Raw genomic sequence first — 20931 nt, forward strand, 5'->3', positions numbered from 1 at the left:
CACTCCCCCAACTGCGCAAACTCGCTGAGGAGAGGCGGGGCAAGCAAAGCAGCTGCCCCTGCGTGCTGCCCACTGCGCATGCGTCAACTCCTTCTCGCCGGACGGGAGGCCGCACTGCGCCTGCGTGCCCCGCGTGCCGCGGGAGGGGCCGCGCCGCCGCGGGGGCGGGGCCGGAGCCTGCGCGGTTGCCAGGGTGATGGGAACACAACATGGCGGCCTGAGGGCCGGGCCGGGAGGCTCTTGGCGGTCGGGGGGGGACCCGGCCGCTCTCTCGCTCACCCCGAGACCTGAAGGCGAGCGCAGGATGAACAGTAAGGGGGCACGGGGGAAAGCAGCGGGCCCTGCTTGGTGTGCAGGCCGCGGGCAGAGGGCCTTTCTTCAGGCGCCTGTGAGGGGGCCGGCGGCCCTGGCTGGAGGGGAGCGGGGTCCTGGGCCGGGAGCACCTGGGCTGAGGTGGCTGTAGGTGCTTTTGTGGTCCCTGGAAACTGCTGTCACTGCTGCCAGCTGCTAGATGTGCCTGCCGAGCCCACCCATGCCAGCGCTCGTCTCTGCATGCCGGGCAGTTCTCCGGGGAACGCTCAGAAATCCTCCTCCCAGTCCTGTGAAGCAGTAGCCTGGCTGTCCTCTGATCTCTCTGAAGGCTTTCTCAGAAATTACCAAGCTTCCTCATTCTTTATTCTGCAAACCTTTCCTTCCATCACTTAGCATCCTTCTTCAAATCACCCCACGTCACATCCAACAGGTTTGGCGTGCTTCTGAATGCAATAATTATGTATCATGGCCTTGTGACTGTGGCTGAACTTCTTGCTTTCTTCATTTTATTTTGGTTCTCTCCACATACATCAATATCGTATTTAAATGTCATGGCTTTTTCATTCTCAGCTTCTTGGCAACTTTGCAACAAAATATCTGCTTTAGGTATTTATAGTATCCTGGTTTGACTATGGCAGTAGTATATTCTCTGTTGTTTTGCACTTGATTCTTTAATTCTAAATGATGATTGATTTTATGAGCTCTCCAGTTACAGTAATATGGGTGTAGTCCTTGAATTCCATCACTTGCTCATGATTTAGTTGACATTGTTCTTAATTTCCTGCATCCTGTAGTCTCTTGCACATTAGACTGTTCTATTGAATGATTACCCCTCTGCCATTTAGATGGCCACGTTTTGGTGTTAGACTAGTTCGGATTGCTGCAACTTATTCTTACTAATAACTTCTGCCTTATCTTTTGTACTTATTTTGTTGATTTGTATGGAATTTCATTCAGTTTTCCTAAATTTTATCTGCCTTTCTGCTGACCACTCTAAGCCTGAATATCTGTGTGTGCTTAAACAGAGAGGAGGGAAGGAAGAGGTTGGGTAATATCGAGCTTGTTATAGATGCCATGAAAGCATTGCTAACTCATTATTTGGTCTTCTTTATTCTTTCATTTTATATGCAAGCGTAATTAAAACACTGTTTCTTTAATTTAATCCTCAAAGCTTTCAGTCTTAAAATCCTGATTAAAAATATTAAGATTTCTGTCATTTTTCATCTTTCATTACCAGAAATCCAGGCAAACCAACTGGTAACTAGTTTAGTTTTGTAGCTGTAGTAAGTTTCGTAGTTTAAAATTGACACCCTTAGACCTGACTGTTCTCTTTCAGAGTGTGTTTCAAGTCCCTTGTTTTGGTGGGGGTTTTGCCACTTTTGAGAGATCAGTTATATGGCACTGAAGTGGATTTTTAAGAATCTCCAGACATCTTGGCTTGTGGATGCAAATTTTATTCCTTCTTATTCTATATAAACTTTTATGCTATTATTCTTACAATCTCTGAGTTCCCTTCAGCTTCTCATTAAACGATAACTAACTCATCACATGGTCATTCTCATTTTTTCCCTAGGACAAAAGGTCTCTCATCTTCGGTGATCTGTTTTGTTGAGAGTTTACATGTTGATTTTATGCATCAGAGACAGTTCAAACAATGCAATTTTCCTTCCTAATTCTACATTTTATTCGATCCATTGAAATTATTCAGGTCTTTGCTGTCATTCTTTTCACTGGATGGCTCTCTCTCAAGTGCGAGGTTAAAGCCTCAGTTGTTTGTTATGTGTGAGTTTTTCATTTTGTATGGGTAGCATTCTATTGTAAAAACTTACAAGAACAAACCTAACATGCTTACATGAAGAAAAAAACCAACTTTAGTGCTGTAATTATGTTTTAAAGTGTGTAAATATTTAACTCTTCTTACACTATTAGAACTCTTCAGTTTAAAAGAAAAAAATATCAAATTATTTTGAGCCCTCCACTGTCATCTGGACTTCTCTTGTAGGAGAAAAAATATATATAATAAAACATAGACAAACCCAAATTATATAAGTATATACTATATTGTCTTTATATATCTAAAAATATTTTCAATAAATATGTACAGTAATGTTTTCCCTGTGTTTCTCTGCTTAAGTGCTTTGGTTGATTAACACCTCTTATTTTCAGATCATATGACTTGATTTTTTTTTTAACACTAGAGAATCAATAACTTGCATGTAAGAAAAAAAAATCTGGGATTGTCATTTATCCAAATCAAAGAGCAGGTCAATAAATAGCTATTTTTGTGTGTGTCTGCCTTGGATATTTTTTGCCATAGGGTCTGGCTCTGACATTATATGCACATATAACATAGCCAGTATGTATCTGACTGATTAAAGAATATCAGTTGCTACCAAAAAGATCTCTTGTCAATTTTTCTTTGGAATTCTGTTAAAATGGGATTTAAGTATTCTGAATTTGCAATCTCCATGTTATATTTAGCTAGGAAATTGAAATTTCAAGGTGGGGGTGGAGAGCAGTGTGATTTTTGCTGATAAAGCACGTTGCTCAGTCATGTTGCTTAGTGGGTGCCGAAGGCAAGGGATCGCCTTGCTTAAAGCACTGATTGAGCCGTTATCAAATAACAGCCACATCAATTGAACAGTCTTATGGTCTATTCCCTGTTTTGGAGTCTCTGTTAGGGATTGCCCGCTTTACCCATAATTATTTTCAAATTCTGTTCCTACTTATAAAATAGTACTATTTGTAAACTGTCTGTATAGCATGCATTAGGCAGTGTCATTGATTTTAAGTTACTCTGCTTTTTCCTATTTTCAAATTTAGATGGCCCAATTATTTATTTTATGATTCAGCATGATGGATAACGATCAGAAAATCTAAACAGCAGGTGATAGAAATGAGAAGAACAACTGACAATTCTCAGAGCATTGCCACTGCTATATTGGAGAAAGAGGGATTTGCAAGGGGAAGGTCTCTACTGATCAAAATATAAGCATTTGGATCACGAGGAAAGGAGTAGTTTTTTAAACAGGAGTAAGTGTGAAAGTTGAGGAGGAGAAAAGAGATGAAGACAACACAAATTGATTGCTAGTTGGAAGACAGCGTTAAAATGTTCTTGTCTAAGTAATTTTTCCCTCCGCAAAATTTCTTGGCAGGCTTTCTCCACTCTGAGGCTGTATTTATACTTGTAAATTAAACATATCTGGAAATCTTCTTGGACACAAAGAGCGACTGGCATGAAATGGCCCATGTCTGTGCTAGTAAATTCTCTTATCTTCCAAAACAAGGCAGTAGGACACAAACTGCTTGAGGAATGACCTTAGAAGGAGCCATCACACCAGGCTGGGAAGGTGCCTGGGAGAGCGGTGGTTGTCACACACCAAATCCAGGCCAGGGACTGTTGTCACAGTAACTAATACAGACAACTACACTTCACTGAATTTACTGCTATCGACAGAGCTTAAGGCTCCTACAGTTATTCCGACTCCCATAAGGGGCTGAATATGATAAAAGGGTTTTCCTGCTTTGCCTCTCTCAAAATGTCTGGGTTCAGATCTTTCTTAAGTAATAAGACTATGTGAAAAGCAACAGCAGCATAAAGCTAACCAGAACTGGCCTTTGCTTGGATGAAATTACTGCAAGAATTATCAAGATGGAATCTGTAGGTGCTAAAAATAAAGGGAAACAGGAGGACAAAGTGGGTGAAGGGAACCAGGGAGTGGGATTGGTAATGAGCAGTTAATCACAAAGCTGAAGGAGAATAAAGGAGGAAAGAAATGTCAGTTTTGGAGGAAATTAGGAAAAGACTCAGAAATTAACAGAAATAAAGCTTGCTTCATAACTCTTGTGTTATCTGTTTCATCTCTTAAAATTCTGCAGAATTGACTAGAATTGACTGATTATCACATCCTTTTGTTTGGTGCACTTCATTATTAAAATGAAGCATTACTTTTGGCCTAGTGCAAAACTTATATCTGAACTTAAAATCAGCAACTGCTTTGCTTAAAAGAAAAAAAAAACCAAAATATTTAAAAAATAAAATAAAAAATCACCACTAAAACTACCAAAACCCCAACGTTGGAACAATGAAAAGACACACTTGCTTTTCAAGATAATTTTATGTGTTCAGTACAAGGGGTTTTTTTTGTGAAAGAAGCAAAGAATAAGTTCAGGGCTGAGTTGCTAATGTGCTGCAGCAGAAAAAAGGCGTGAAGTGCAGAGGCACCATGCAAGGAGGTGGTAGTTTGTCTAAGACTGAATTACTGTATTTTACTTTTAGGAATATAGATTTCTGTATTATGGGCAGCAAAACTTCATTTACTTCTCTCAAATAAACTTACGTGTTGACAAAAAAAAAAAACCTTTTAAATACAATTTTTCCTTTAGAATTTAACAAATCAAGTATGGATTAATATACAGTCTTCATAACCATTTTTGTTTTAAACATACTGAAACAGTGTATTTTTGTTTTTAGACTACAAACCAGTGGGTAAGATAGGAGAGGGAACATTTTCTGATGTTCTGAAGATACTGAGTCTTAGGGATGGAAAGTACTATGCATGTAAACACATGAAGCAACATTTTGAAAGGTATGCATAATTAATCATAGAAAATCTTGTTCAAATTAAGTGGGGAAATGTGAAATTAAGACACAATGAAGTTTTTTGAATACACATGTATTAAAAAGGTTTGCATGTAGTACAGAAATGAAACTCTGCTGTTGATTGTGAAGGGCCTTCCCCTTTCGCTTTGGAGTTATTTCCTTGTGTACTCTAATTACTGTACTAAAAGCTGCCTGGCCACTGGGTCGAGGGTGAAACGAGAAGAATGAGGACTAAAGAGCTGATTTCTGCTTTTCCAAATGCATTGAATATACTTGTGCTGTTTTTCTTTTTGCTGTAAATAATAAGAGGATGTGGAAAAGTGTCAGTACAACCCCTGGACAATGTTTTCTTCAGTCTTACTTAAAATACTGTCTTAATGCAAGTTTAAAACACTGCATTTATCCTTAGTCCACGTATTACATTAGTTCTACTTCATGTTTGCATTTATATGTAATTACATCCATCATCAAGATGCTGTTTGGTCACAGAACAGGTGCTTTTTATCAGTTATGAAAATAGAGGAGATGGCTGTGGAAGTAGACGTAGACTTGACATTGTCCTCCAAATATATAAATGCCAAACAATGCTTTTTGGGTCACTGACTTTGTATTCTCAGTCAAATATATTAATTTCCCAGTGAAATCACTGAGAGGGCCACATTTGTTCATACGAAGTAAAATGGGACATTTTGCTCTTTACATAAGATTTCACAATGTAACTCAGCCTCAAAGGCTGTAAGTTAAAAAAATGAGAACTCAAATACCTTCAAGTAATGTTGCTTCTGATTCTCTGTTGTGTTGCTAGAGGGCTGTTTGGTCCATTACCCACAACTGACCAAATTGTCCAATTTATTATCAAAAAAGTATTTAAACTAACAGCTTAACTATATAAAGGGCAGATAGTATAAAATTCAGTGGTAGGGCACAACAAGCAGACTCCTTTTGTCATGTAGCATGTTTAAAACATCTTTTTTAGGCCTTTAATTGATAAATTGACTGACAAATTCTTTTCATGAAATTAACTCTTTTAGCAACAGACAACAGTGTTTTAAACAGAACCTGCCCATACAAGGTATTTCTCCTAGTTTCAAATTGGAAAATATTCTTTTGATGTGTAGCTTTAGGTCTGACTGTGAAAAGGCATGTGAGTCCTGTTCTGATCCATTAAATAGTGTGCAAAGCTCTTTGTTTCCTGCTTTTTCCCCAGTCTCTGTAGCATATAGTTTTGTTCTTTATTAAAATCTAGGAAGGCAATGTAATATTTAAACAATAATTGAATACTGTCTGTTTTTCATGTAAGAGGTTACCATCAAAACTTAATTTTAAATGTTGAATTTGGCAAGGCTAGATTGTCACTTTCATCATGCTGAGCAGGAGCTGGAATGTGTGCCGTGCAGAATAAACCGTGTAATGCATCCTATTGCCCAGCACAGAATCCCTCCCAGATAGCTCCTTGGCCTGGTAGCTTATGTCTGGAGCACAATAAATAACTACTTAGCTTGTTTGGGTAAGTCCAGCTACTCCAGACTGCAAGAAGGAATAAAGCCGTTCTGCTGATTACTGGTTTGCACTGTAAAGAACCAAAGCAGTTGAACAATTTATCAGATCCTGCATTTGAGAATTCAATTACAGACTAAAGTGGAGTACAGTCTGACAATCTCATGGCAGGGAAGAAAGATAATTATAATCCAGTCCTTGATGGCAAGTCAGTGATCCTCTTTTCTTTTTAATTCAACTTTAGTTTGGAACAAGTTAATAATCTGAGAGAAATACAAGCACTAAGGAGGCTGAGTCCACATCCTAGTATCCTTACGTTACATGAAGTTGTTTTGTAAGTATGGTGCATTCGTTTCTTTTTTCCTTATGCCTTTATTTGCACAGTACCCAGTAACTTTTTGGATTAGAGGCAACCTGTAGGCACTTAACCAGCTTTTTATTCCATCAGAAAGTAAAAAAAAAACAAATTTGTCATATTCTGAAGTCTTCTTGCCTTTTTTGTTAAGAAAATGTGATGAAGCTCACACTTTCTGTGGCTCTTTTGCAGCGGACCAAAAATATTTAAACATCAGTATTAAAATTACAGACTTCAAACTACAAACTTCATATTGTGCTATGTCATAGTTGCTGGTGATTTCAGCCTGTGTCCCGTATCCAGTCAGTGCTTTAACTGCACAACGTCGTGCCTGCAGGAGACGGTATTTAGGTTGGGCCCACACAGAGCTTATCTGCTGGAATAGGCTCTGGTACTTCAAGGATCTTGCTTTGACTTGTCAGTTTGAACTAGGGATCTGAGGAAACTATTTGGCAGTATCATTTTGTCAGAAACTTTACAGACACCCCTTTGCAAATAATAGAAGTTTAGATCTCTGAATAATGGAGAAGCTGAGCTACAAATTTAGAAAGAGGTAAGTCAGTGATGAAGTTGGGTTCCTTAACCTCATTAGACACATAAGTGTCTTCTGGGGACATGTTCTGTCTCACAAAGAGATCAGGTTTTGTGATGGCATTTACTCCATTAGTGAGCATGACACTGTGAGTGTTATTTGCACAGTGAGCCTATCCTTATGCAACAGCAGACGTATACTTCATTATTGAAATATTTGGCACGAAACTTGTTGACTGGTCTAAAGTATTTTTTCTTGCTCTTCAGGCTCTTATTCCTCTGCCCGGGGCTCTGGTACTATATTGTTATTGACAGGCCCATTTTCTACAAATAGACAGAAAGCCCATAATCATGGCAGCAGCTTGGCTTTCTGGAATTCTCAGCTTCAGCTGCCGTTGTTAACGAAGTGTCATCCAGATGGCCAGGCAGCTCGCGAGCTCTGTCAGTCTGTCTGCAAACCCAGCTGCAGATTGTACCCTCAGCCTTTTGCTGTCTGGGTTAATGGAACATTGCAGAGGGGATGTACTTTAATGCAATTACCTTGTAAGAAAAAACTGAAGACCCAAAGACATTTGCCTCTGCAGGGCAGTGAAATGGAAAATAAAGTGTCAGATGTATTGTCATATCATGATGATACTTAAAGCTGCTGTTGTCAGCAAAACACGGATTCCAGGCAGATACTCATTTCCATGCAATAGTGCACTGCTGGTGACCCGACTAGAAAGTATTTTCATTTATGGAGTAATAGCTTTCCTATCTTTTATTGTGAGACTGTGTCAGTTAATTTACTGGAAATGTCTTGGTACTGAACAGTGTGATATACCCAGAAAACATGCATTCAAGTACCTTCACGGAGTACATCAGTTAACTTCTGCACTAAACTAGAGCTGTGATACATCAGACCCTGAGCTGAAAAACTTCTATGAGAAAGTATCAATTAAAAATGAAAATGTCCATTCGGTTAAACTAAGTCCTTTTTTTCTATGTTGTGTACAAATAAACATGTAAATGTTATTTCTAGCTTAAAGTCTCCCTGTTTGTTTCTTCAGTGATAAAAAAGCTGGCTCCCTTTCACTGATATGTGAACTTATGGACATGAATATTTATCAGCTGATAAAAGGTATGTAGAATATGGTTAAGAAACGCTCCTTGTGTAGATCACAAAGTGGAATTAAGTATTTTTCACGTGGTTGTTCACTGTTACATATTTCAAAGTTCATAGGGAAATTCTGTGCTGTACCGCTTTACTCTTGTTTTTCTCCCCAGTGCAATAAACCCACGTGTTTGAGGTGTGGATGCACACAGAAAGTTTCTAATGAGTCAGGTCAATGACCATTTATTGCTGCAGTCAAACCTTACATGGAAACAGCCAAACAACCTCGACTGCAAAATGCAAAATAATTGCTTTATGTAACAAAAAAATAGAAATTAAATAGGTTTGTTATGTCACAACTGGATGATATAACAATAAAATTATTTCCATTTGTTTCAAAAGCTACTGAATCAATCAATATTGACTTTCAAGTTTATATCTAGTAAAAATGCCCTTTACCAAGTTTTCTCTATAAAATAATATTGTTCCCTGCAAGTCCCTGGATTTAGAAATTCTGGAGCTGTTTGTTGAAGCAGTTGTGAGCCTGCAAAGCTTAAGGAAGAGTTCCTATAAAAAGTTTATAACGAAAGCTGATTTAAAACCAGGGTCATACAGACACCAAAGGAGTTTGATATAGTAAATGAAGGGGCACTGACTTACAATTCAATATCAAAAGAGGACTTTTTAACTGAATAATTAAAAATTTGTAATGTCTTAACAGTTGGGAGGTTCATACAAGTAACTCAGCATGCAACTGTCATTCAGTGTAACAGAATAAAGACTTGCTCCCAAACATAATGTTAGTGACACTGAGTATTCAGATCTCTAACAGGAGGAGTAACCATGTTCCTGACCTAAATAAAAATTTGAGATTAAAATAACAATTGTTTGTTGATCGCTGAAGCACCCGTGAATATTTGCTGTTTTAATAAGGCCAGGATAAATCCATGAAGTTGTGAAGTCAAAGTAATTAACAGAATATCAGAATATGGATAGAAAGTTAGCCTTGTGCATTAAAAACAATCTTGCACCTTCTCTTTCTAGGAAAGATACTGTACTTCAGTTATGAAAAAACAGAATGTTTAGGTTTGTTATTTAACTGTTGTGTTTTTTTTTTTACTCCAGAGTATTTGCTTTCAATTGGTGACATTTCTCAGTGTTTCATTCTTTCTATGTGAAAAAGCCTGCTATATTAAGCATTATATACAGAAGGAAATTAGTCTAATAATTTCAGTATGTTCTGCTATTTTTTTTTTTTTAATTTTAAAACAGTATTATCAAATTCAGGTTTTCTATTAGAAGGTTGTTTTCCTGCTGCTTATTTTAAAAAACCTCCTTTTTTATGTCAGGGTGAATCAGTTCAAAATGAAATCTGTTCAGTTGTCCTCTGAAATGCTGCAGTTGAGGTTATCTAAACATTAATCTGGGTCTACATGAACTTCTAGAAATTGCTGGTTCTTCTCTGTGGTCCGATGTTGTGTCTGGACTGTGTTTCCCATGATACAGTGTACGAGGTGGTGCCCAATCATAGAATGAAACAGGAAAATGAACAACAGATTCCTATGGAGAGTCTAATTTTTTTAAAAGTAATTGGATATTTTCAAGCACTGAAGCATTTAATTCGTGTCAAGTGTTTTGCATTTTAGAATCTATGTGCTTTTTTGAAATTTATTTTGGGGTTTCAAGGTAGATGTGTCAACAGAACAATTTTCCTATGAGGCAGAAGTAGTATTTCATTTGTTTTCTCCCTCACTCTACTTGTGGCTTATCTCCACAAGACAAGAAATAGAACATATGGCGGTCACTTCAAACAATAAATATCTGGCTAAAATTCCAAGTACATAAGTAAATTGGAAAATTAATCTTAATTCTGAGCCGGAACACTTATCGACTGAGGAAATCTAGATAACAATGGCAGGTAGAAGGAGCTCCTTTTGAATTTTCAGCATTGTGATTTGAAGGACTGCATTAGTAATTTGTAGAACAATTAAATTGTGTTCATTAGCAACGCTCTGTCAGAAAACAGTTTTCAGAGTGTACTAAAGTAGTTACATTTCAGATGATTTGTAATATTTTGTATATTTTGCCAGTGTTTAGTAATGCAAATGCCTGTCATTTCCTGACTACTGACTTCTTGCAAAATTGAGTTTAATATGAGTGCAGAGCAATGTTAAAAGGCTTTAAGTTGGAAAAATTTAGAGGCAAGCATGGTTTGCATGAAATCTTGTAATGAAGAGAAACTTGAAGCAGGGTTTGACTGAGAACAAATTTCTAGTTTAACAAGGTGTATGGAGACACTTCTCTAAGTAGGAGGACAGTTCACTCTAACGCTACTAATGCACAAAGTTGATCCTTTTGGCTTTTTTTGTTAATAAACTTACCGATTCATGTTATTTCAATCAAGACAAGGCTATTTGTCTTTATACAAAGCCATAATTCCCTTGCTATTAATACATAGTGCTATCATAAGTCATTTAATAACTGAAAACCAGTCTTGCCTTTTGCTTACTCAAGAACAGTTTGGTCACCTAAAGCGATGAACAAAATAAGGCTCAGAGAGGGGTGGGGGAGATGCCTCAAGGAAAAATGGCTGTAGCCTCCAGTGCTGCCACCTGATGATTCGCTTCATCATTACTTTCCAATAAGATTCTGTAATGATAAAACTGGAAGTAGAAGAGCACGTGCTCCAGATTTTACTGGATCACGACTTCTTTTTTGAAGGCCTGCTTTGTTTTAAATACTAGTGATAATTTGAGTTGGTTTGAGCAGCTGCATTTTCTAAAATAATTTCTACTATAAATGACAAAAATGCTGATGTTGAAAGCACCATTTCTCTCTACTGGGGTAGTAACACTACAATTCCCAGTGTGAACGGGTTATCTAATGCTGCTGGTTGGATCCTGTGGCGGAGCAGAGCAGCCCTGCGCCGCCTGCCAGGACTCGCAGCCTCAATGAGTTACTGTCCCCATCATCTCCCTCCTCCTCCCCAGCCAATTACTCATCCTGCTGTCATCGGGCAGATCAGTACCTGCTTTGTTTTTCAAAAATGCCATCATTTCTGCCTCCGTTGGTGACATTGCAGCGTTACATAAAGGCATTACAGCAAGATTGAAAGGCCTTTGGAGCCTATCAAAGAAAAAAGCTGAATGGCTCTGAAAAATAAATTTTATAACTGTCATTATTGCACAACAGCAATCGCAAGCTGAACTGCAGAGGTTAACCTTTAATCTGCAAGTCAAATGTGAATCACAGTCATTTAAGCATTGCAGTAATTTGAGGCGATTGATACGAATCTTGAACCTTAAGGACAGTTGCTTTGTTTAGAAAGGAAATCAGGTGTTTATAAGTGAGATATTGTCGTTCTGTTAGAACTTGGGGAAACGCACTGCAAGAAAAACATGCAGTAAAAGCTAAGGCAGATTACAGAATATCAAATTGACAGTTGTTAGCTGAGCTATTCTGGTGCACAGTGAAATCTAAATTATGTCTGAAGTTGAGTGGAAAGTGGATTACAAAGCTAGCTATAAATGACAGAAATAATATCATTGAAAAGCATAATATCAATGCGTTATTGGAAGCTGAAGAGTAATATTTTTTTGCATTCTGTTGTTTGCTAAAAAGGTCTTGTACAACTTGAAATTTAATTCTAGGAAGGAAAAAGCCATTATCTGAAAAAAAAATTAAGAACTACATGTACCAGTTATGCAAATCTCTTGATTACATACATAGGTAAGAGCCCTGGTTCAGCAACAGCTTTACGGTAAACGTCCCATACATTGATTTCAGGGTCATATGGTAGAGACATGCAGTTATCTGGGCCAGCAAGGAGAAAAAAGGCCCTTGCCCCTGCAACTGTGCCTGCAGCACAGCCCGGCAAGGAGCTGCGGGACCGGGAGGGGGTGGCCCCGTGATCCTTCAGTGACCCTGGGGACAGCAAAAGCCACACACACGACCTCCCCCGCCTGGGCTTGCCCTTTCCCCAGCCCCAGACCTGGTGCTGTTATCTTACCATGGTGGCAAAATTCACTTTGTTTTTTACTATGCGGTTGATAAGTTTGAAGAAAGTGTTAATTTCTCAAAGTATTTTTGTATAAATAATTGTAAGCATTGGTAATGTTGCTCTTTTTACTGAACTCTTCTCCCTGGTGTGCTTCTATTGGTACAGAAATGGGATATTTCACAGAGATGTGAAACCAGAGAACATATTAATAAAGGTAATTAATTTTATGTGAAAATATTTAACTGAAAGTGAAGTATATCAGTATTTTTCTCTTTACTCTGAGAAGGTAATGTTTCTTCACGAATAAAAGTACAGTTTAAAAAAAAATATATAGACAGTTCCATGTAATACCATATTCCTCATCTAGATGAATGAACAACCCAGTTTGATATTGGCTAAAACCCGAAATGAATCAGGTGCGTTACGACCTACATGTTTTCACTCCGGTTGGAAAACCTGTTCTTTATCCTGTATTAATATGTATTTTCCTTTCTGTGTTAACATAGAAACAAGTGACAGGGTTCAGTTCTGCCACTCAGTCTTTCTATATTCAAGTCCTATATTTAGTGGTAGTTATTAGTACAAAAGAGAGCAGAAGGTATTAGCTTTCTGAAGATTTCTTCATAGAAATCTGTTCTTCTGGCAGTTTCAGAACGGTATTTTGCTAATGTTTGAAAAGCAACGTTTTCAAATTTCAGTTTGTGAAATCTTATTTTCTGGACAAAAATTTTTCTTTTAAGTTTTACAAGTGTCCAGGAGAAGCTGTTACAGAGAGAAGCCAAAGTCACCTACTGTATGATTGCTGAACTCAACCACTCTTAAGAAAATATCTTAATCCAGATGTCCTATTCAGAAGTCTTCCATTCAGTAATAGTCCATATAGTTTTGAATTAACTCTTATCTCTTTCTTTTCATGATGTACAGAAGAGTATTTGCACATATTTTGAGACACAGAGATCTTCAAGCCTGGAGTTACTTGCTATTTAAATGTACTTTTACTGCTTTAATACTACCCCTGGGATTTCTGAAAGTTTAAAGTAATCTGTGATTTATTTTATGGTGACTATCACACGTTTAAGGAAAACCTTTGCTTGGATATTTCAGTGTTTCTAATTTGTCAAAATACTTTCTTTTTGCAGCACAATACCCTGAAGTTGGGAGATTTTGGATCTTGTAGGAGTATCTATTCTAAGCAGCCACATACAGAATATATCTCTACACGCTGGTACCGAGCACCTGAATGCTTACTTACAAACGGCTACTATAATTACAAAATTGATATATGGAGTGCTGGCTGTGTTTTCTATGAAATCACAAGGTACAGTGTTCAGTGGTGGGTCTTACTTATTATTAATCAAGAAAATCAAAGGTAAATAACTCAAATAAGGAGCACAAGGTATGGGTAGTATGATCTTTGTTTCCATGGTGTTCTGTGATCAGTCTGCGGGTTCACGCACAGCAACCCTGCTCAGCTGGCGCTCCCTTCACCCCGTGGCAGGTTAGTAATAAAGCAGCGGGGTGTTCAAAAGAAGATAGTACCAACAAATATGATTTACAAGTAAAATAACAATTTTAAACAGTTGTTCATTGTGGTTTGGTTGGTTTTTTTTTTTCCATTGGCTTAACATTTGAGTTTGGTAAAAATGTGTTTCCTGTGCTTTATCTCTGAATAGAATATGGCTTGTGTCCTCTGTTGACCATCTCTAACTATCCTCATATCCTGTTAATGCACTTGATGGTAAAATTTCTCCCTCTTTTTTTGGATTACTGTTCTGCAAAAATAAAGGAAATTAGAGAAGCCACTCTCTGATTTACTGCTTTGATTTATAATACAGTGTGTTTAAGAGCCTTGTGCTGGGACCTTATGTTCTAGAATATCTTGAAGTTGGATTCTGGTGAAGGAAGAGTCCAGGAAAACCCAGATTGAAGTCCTTTAAGCTTGTGAGTTATGATGAAACTGTAACTCAAAAAATGTGTAATTAGTCTTTAAGAAAAAAAGGAAAAATAACCACCACGAGTATTCCTCCAATATCTTTGTGCCCTAGCAACAGCAGCAGTTCTTCTTTATTCTCCTCCCACACGGCTGTCTCCGATATGCAACCAGGAGTGATAACATTTGCTTTGCTTCTTTCCTCCTCCTCCACATGGCGAGTGCAGCTGCTGCCATCACCATCACATTAAATGACAACCCTTATGCTTTGCCTGCTAACTCAGAGAAACAGTTCTACTTCGGTCAGAAAACTGTTAATAGAAAAATCCCAAATGCGGCACTTCTCTTTCAAAGTGAATTGGGACCAAAAGCTTTAAAAATGCCATGTTTTTCTATTTCAATTTGAATCAGGTGGGCTTTGAAGTTTGGCAAGAAGATTACACGCTGCAAAGTGAAGTTTTCTTAGGGCAAAAAACCTCAAAGAAACTTCCTCATAATTTTTAGCTTAATGTAACAAATTCCATTCTTTGCAACTACTGCACATTTTCAGAGACCTGAGAGTTGTGTTCAGAGAGAAATGAGGGATGTTTATTGGAAATTACCAAACTGAAAAAGATGCAGCCTTGCCAAGCTAAAGGAAGCTATGGACAGGTTTATTTCTTTTTACGTGCATCTTGCACTTTTTGCTGTTGAAGATTTGTGCAAGCCTTTATGCTTTACACCATGCTGTGTAAGATTTTTGATCCTTTTACTCAGCGATGCTTATCTTGGTCTCCTTCTGCCTGTTCCTTACAAATGGTGGCTCCTGGATTACAGTTTTTTGTGGACAGCACAGTTCTTCCCTAAGCTACAGCTTTACACTTAGAGGCAGCACATTTTGTAGCTCACACAAAAGCTGCTCCCAACTGCTTGTCGTGCTATGGCCTCACAACATGAATCAGATCTCGCAAAGATTTCTGAAGACGTTCAGAGAACTGTGCAGCCAGCTGTTAGACTGAATTTGCAAACAGTTAAAGAAGTTTCCTCCTCCTACGAAGAGGGCTGAATGTGTTGCTTTCACGAATCACATGATGGTACTTAAATTATAAGCCGAAGGTAACCCTCTGCTAACATGGAAAAAGGCAACTTGTGCAAGAAGCAAATGGTTCTGGACCTAAGTTGTTAAAGGTCAAGCTTGCTCTACTGATCACAATGTTCCAAAGACTCTACGCAAGATTTTTTATGAACTGAGGGTGATGCTCAGTTCACATTGCCATCTTTCCAGTATTGCTGCTTGCAGAGAGCCCGTGTCTTAGGAATGGAATGTTTCTTATATATTTCTCTGTTCATACACAACAAGAGGGATTGCTTGACTCTGCTGTCTTAAAATGAAGAAAACATGTCGCCTTGTGAGATCTGCCACTTCACTAACCGCAATCCCATATTCTTGGCCTTTCACCGGGAGGGATGTTCTCTTCACATATTTACCCCAAACCCGTGAGGAAAGGGCAACTACAGATCTTTGTTTAATACCCCAAAATGCCCTTTCAATCCAAATATGTGGTTGTATTGATCTGCCACTCACGTTATCCTTCAGTTGACTGGTATTAAACTGTCTGCAAATGAATAATCCTAAAATTTATCTTCCTCTTAAATGAAACTGTTTTAACCAAAGTGGCAGCTATGCCACTTCAACTAGTTTAACTGTGTGTTCCCAGTGCTAATGCCATCTTTTAACTTGCAGTTTTCAGCCTCTCTTTCCTGGATCTAATGAGCTGGACCAAATTTCAAAAATCCATGACATTATAGGCACTCCTGCTAATGAAACTCTGCACAAGTTCAAGCGGTAAGTATGCACTCCCGTAGCAATAATGTCACTCTTTAACTGCCCACAATATAACCGTTCAACTGCATGCAATTTCTGCTCGGGGAACCTCCACAAAAGTCTAATTCTTTTGTGACAGCTGCTGACCAAAGAGCGGTGTCTTCTATCTATCCCTCCCCAGAGATAGTCACACATTTGTGAGCCCTGACCGCAGAGCAGAGGAAGCCTGAATCAATCTTATTTGGCCTTTTATTTCTGTAGTATCCTTAAGGCCAATGACATAACTTGTTAGGAAATAAACTATTTTTTTTCCCCAGCCAAATCTTTCTTACTTGGCCTTAATAAATTATTACCTCAATCAGATTAGAATACACTTTTTTTTCAGTAAATTGTAATTTTTTCTGAATATGCATTAATAACTGTTTGTTCTTGCTTAACACAGGTCAAGATTTGTGACTTTTGATTTTCCCTTTAAAAAAGGGAAAGGAATACCTCCTCTGATGCGGAATTTATCTCCCAAAGGCTACTCTCTCCTGTATGCAATGATAACATATGATCCTGACGAGAGAATTGCTGCTCATCAAGCATTACAGCACCCTTACTTTCAAGACGTATGGCAAGTGACTTCAAATCACTTCAATCTTGAAGACTAATAGTAAAAAGTAGGCTAAAATTAGGAAGTGGGGGGAGTGCGGTGTGCTTATTAGTTGAAATGGACTGAAATGAAGTTTGCTTACAGTCGCAGTATTTAGCTTGCATGACAATGAATGTTATTCAGTCAACGTTATTCTTTGCATTGAGTCCAAACTTCACCTAAAGCACAACTGATGGTTTTATTATCTTTTTTCTTCCCGCCCGAACTTTCTAGGGCAGCTGGTACACAAGATTTGGCCAAGCACAAAAAATTAAGATTATTAGGAAATACAGCAGGGCAAGCACCTCTGCACTGGTGGCAAATTTCAAAGGAAAGCCAAAGACAGGTAATATATAAGTGGAAGAATTGTCAGCCCCTTTAGAGAAGTGACACTGAGCTTGTTAGCTAGAAACAAATGTTTTACTTAAGCTGATTACTTGGTTTTATTCAGTCTGCCTGAACACTGATCTTTATTGGATCTGATGCAGTTCCACCCCCCAAAAGTCCTGAAAATCGTGAGTTAGAATTCAGCAGCTGTGATACCACATAATCCCTTCAGTAGACAGTTGCCATAGTTACTATTACTTAGAGCAGGGGTGTCAAGCTCATTTTCACCGGGGCCACATCAGCCCCTCGCGGTTGCCTTCAAAGGGCTGAATGTAATTTTAGGACTGTATAAATGTAGTAGTTACATTTGTGTGTAGGAGTAGTTACATTTATACAGACTTAGAGGGTCAGTTCCACATTCTTCTCTTCTTTTTTTCCCTTTCTTTAATATCATCATCCTCTTTTTGCTGTCTGCCTTTAAGTTTTATAGATGAAGTTGCAGCAGAGACAGAAAGGATGCTTTTGCCTTTTCAGGCCTTCGGTCTACATTTTGAACAAATAATTTAAAAAAAAACCCCAACAACTTTATTATCCCGTATTTAGATGGTATCTGGGAAAATCCTAAACTTATATTTGACACTGGAAATAACAAAAAATAAAATCTGATAAAAATTCTGGCAAACTAAAGCTTTTTTATATTCAAGCTATGAGAAAAATGCTCCATATATTCACTCTTATGGAGTGAGATGGAAGTTTGTACTACATGAAAAACTCTCAAATATGTTTTTTTCACAAAAAAAAATAAAGTAGGAAAAAAATTTAACATTGCATTTAACATGGAAAGCATGAAGTCTCCTTCCACAGGAACAGTCATTTTCCACCAGTTTAGTTCTGGGGTTCATCAGTGTGGGCTTTGTAAGAAGTTCCTTCAGGAAAAATTGCAAGAAAGTAATTTTAAAAACAAAGACTTAGCTGAAGAAGTATTTGGCAGCGGTTTGGGGTTTTTTTTTTCTGATCATTTGGATTTTCTGTTTTAATTTTATTCCATAAGATGTTCTCAGAAAGAAACTGAAAATTGTTTCTTTATTTTAAAAGCGTTCTCTTAGGAAAGTCCAGGAAAACACAAAACAACGTGGACCTCCTGGTGGAGAATTACCAAAATTAAATGCTTCTGGATTAGCCAAAGTCACTTCCCATTCTTCTCCTGTCTTGCACTCGGTTTTCCAGACGCCGAAGGAAAGTGGTGACACCCCCGTGTTACAGTCCGTTAGATTTATTGGATCAAACATCGAGGTACAGACTCTAACTTGCTCATGAAAGTGTAGCAGCAAAATGTGTTTTACCCAGCGCATTTCAAAGGCTTTTTGTTTCCTTAACAGTCTGAGAAACAGAAGGCACTTAAGTCTTCCCCGAAATATTTCCACTTACCCGCTATAGAACGAAGAGGAGGCGGCCACTGAGCACCTTGTAAAGTATTTGGAGAGTGAGGAAAAGCAGGACTGTGCAGTGAGAGTCCAGTCACGCTGCGGTTGGCAGAGCTCCAACAAGAGCTGCTGTGCCTTGTTTCCTGTTCCTCTCACAGTTCGTAGGAAGACCCACAAGGCTCTGAAGGCTGCTTACCTCCCATTTCGGCATTCTGTTCCAAAGGGTATCAATCCTTAATTAAAGCATTGTCTGGTGGAGCTCAGAGAGCGCTCAGGATTGAACTTCCTAAGTATTTTTTCCTTTTAGAACCTGGTGGAGGAGGAGGTTGGTTAAAAATAACATGAAAGGATTCTTTGAGCTTCACTATTAGGAATGGAATGTTATCTACAAAATGTAAGTTTCGTATTTTATAATAAATGACAGCTAACTTTTGTATATTTTTTAGATGTTAAAAATTTTTATTTCTCCATCAGTTCTGGAAAGTATTCACCTCCCGTATTCAATGACTTCAATCTCAAGTTTTATTGAGAATGTGCAATTATGCAGTCATATGAGATACTTGATTTTGATGCAGTTCCTGAATGTTTTTATATAACTATAATCTAGCTAAAAGCTAAAGCAACTTCTTATCCGACTCAAAAGCAAATAAAGCAAGTGATAGGACAAGAGGAAATGGCCTCAAGTTGTGCCAGGGGAGGTTCAGATTGGATATTAGGAAACAACTCTTCCCGGAAAGGGCTGTCAGGCACTGGAACAGGCTGCCCAGGGGGAGTCACCATCCCTGGGGGTGTTTAAAAGACATTTAGACGAGGTTCCTAGGGACATGGTTTAGTGCTACAGTTTGCTTATGCTTGGACTCGATGATCCTGAGGGTCTCTTCCAACCAAAACAATTCTATGATTCTATGAAAATTCAGTAATAGTTTTATTCAAACCATTGATCTTAATCAAAAATTTTCACAGTGACTGATACTGCAGCAAGTTGCTTAGAGGACACCTATCTTACCATGGTTCAGAAATGTTGCACACAGATCAGTAACAATTTAACACAACGTTACTGTTTTCTAGTCCTATGAAGGTAAGAGTTAAAAGAGTTAAATCTTACTTCCAAAGAGTAGCTATTGTAGTTTGATACCGATGATTTTAAAACTCCCAAGATCTCCTAAAAAGTTGCAATAATAATTCTGCAACATTTAAATTTGGTGATGTGTTACAAAACAGTTCTGCTATTTAAAAAACAAATGAGTGTGCAAGTCATACTTAGCGTGGGGTTTAAATATCTTCTGCCTACCAAGTATGTGTGCAAGACACGTTTTGCAAATAACTTTTCAAATAGTTCCAAAAGTTACTCTGCTCATAAGCGGGAAGTGATCAACTCTTTTTCAAGTAACCAAACAGCTCTGGGATTGCTGCTGCTGTTCAAAATCTGCTGTGCAACCAACAAGTGAAAAGCAGGCAGGGAGGAGGCGGGCAGGGACGGGCAGGTTGGTTCGGCACCACGAAACAACACTGCGGGGAGCAGATCTCGATAAAGTCACTAAGCCAAACCCTAAGCGACAATTTGAGATTGAAGCTCTAAATTCAGGCAAACTAATTATTCTAATCTGTTAAGATGCAGCTCAAACAATGCAGTAAAATACATATTAAGATTTTATAAAAATACTAGCCCAATATGCTCTCAGCTCTCCTGAGATTTTATTAGGCTACGCATTTGTGAAAATAATGATTCTTCTCACTCAATTAGAGGTTATCCAATACATGGCTTTTTTATTGTGGTGTTGATTCGTTGTTTTTTGCCATCTCAGCACTTGCAGGATTCTGTTGTGACGGCATTAAAGCCTATTCCTTGTTCTACCATTCAGCTGCCAGATAACTCCAAGCACACCCAATTCCACATTGTAGCTTTCCATTGTGGGGAAGCTCATAAGTTCCGTATGAATCCTTTTGAGATCTACTGCTTAAAAGCACTTGTCTATACTATGTTTATTTTTTGTTTCGAAGAAGGTATTTTCACACCGTACTGAGAATCAACATGACATTTACTAGCAGTTGTTTTTTTTTAATGTGAAAATATTAGCATGCTAAATGTTTGTGGTACATATTGTGGGAGTAATTTGTTAGTGTCAATTCAATTTTGACTATCCCGGTTGAATATCTTGCACCTGCATCACAGCCTACTGTACCTTTACTCATTTTATTCCACTTCTTCATAGCAAACTTTCAGAATCTCATTAACAGTAACAGAAAAAACATCCCAGCCCTGGCAAGAACTCCTGTAAAATGAGGCTGTAGCACATGAACAAGGCTCTGCAGGGAACCCTGTATCGCTGCCAGTTGCCTGATGTGTGCCAGAGTAGTTTTCTCTTACTAGGACTGAACAAATACATAAGCAGAGGTTTATTGGAGGAAGTATCCTATACC

The 20931-nt window shown here is 38.2% G+C and overlaps 1 protein-coding gene across 4 annotated transcripts; it reads left to right on the forward strand.

The window, feature by feature from the left end:
* Positions 1–146: 146 nt before the first annotated feature.
* On the forward strand, positions 147–18946 carry MOK (MOK protein kinase). Of its 4 annotated transcripts, XM_065063454.1 has the most exons (13): positions 221–311; positions 3136–3345; positions 4787–4901; positions 6657–6746; positions 8348–8418; positions 12042–12120; positions 12557–12605; positions 13531–13709; positions 16045–16146; positions 16568–16741; positions 16994–17105; positions 18182–18379; positions 18466–18946. In XM_065063454.1, the coding sequence occupies exons 3-13, from the start codon at positions 4882–4884 to the stop codon at positions 18544–18546; spliced, it is 1155 nt and encodes a 384-aa protein (XP_064919526.1). In that variant the 5' UTR covers positions 221–311; positions 3136–3345; positions 4787–4881; the 3' UTR covers positions 18547–18946. The 4 variants fall into 4 exon arrangements, with proteins under 4 accessions (XP_021148153.2, XP_064919525.1, XP_064919526.1 ...); XM_021292478.2 differs by lacking the exon at positions 3136–3345 and having other exon boundaries at positions 147–311; XM_065063453.1 differs by lacking the exon at positions 3136–3345 and having other exon boundaries at positions 170–293.
* Positions 18947–20931: the final 1985 nt, after the last annotated feature.

The sequence above is a fragment of the Columba livia genome, chromosome 5, assembly GCF_036013475.1.
Source record: "Columba livia isolate bColLiv1 breed racing homer chromosome 5, bColLiv1.pat.W.v2, whole genome shotgun sequence".
NCBI classification, from domain to species: Eukaryota; Metazoa; Chordata; class Aves; order Columbiformes; family Columbidae; genus Columba; species Columba livia.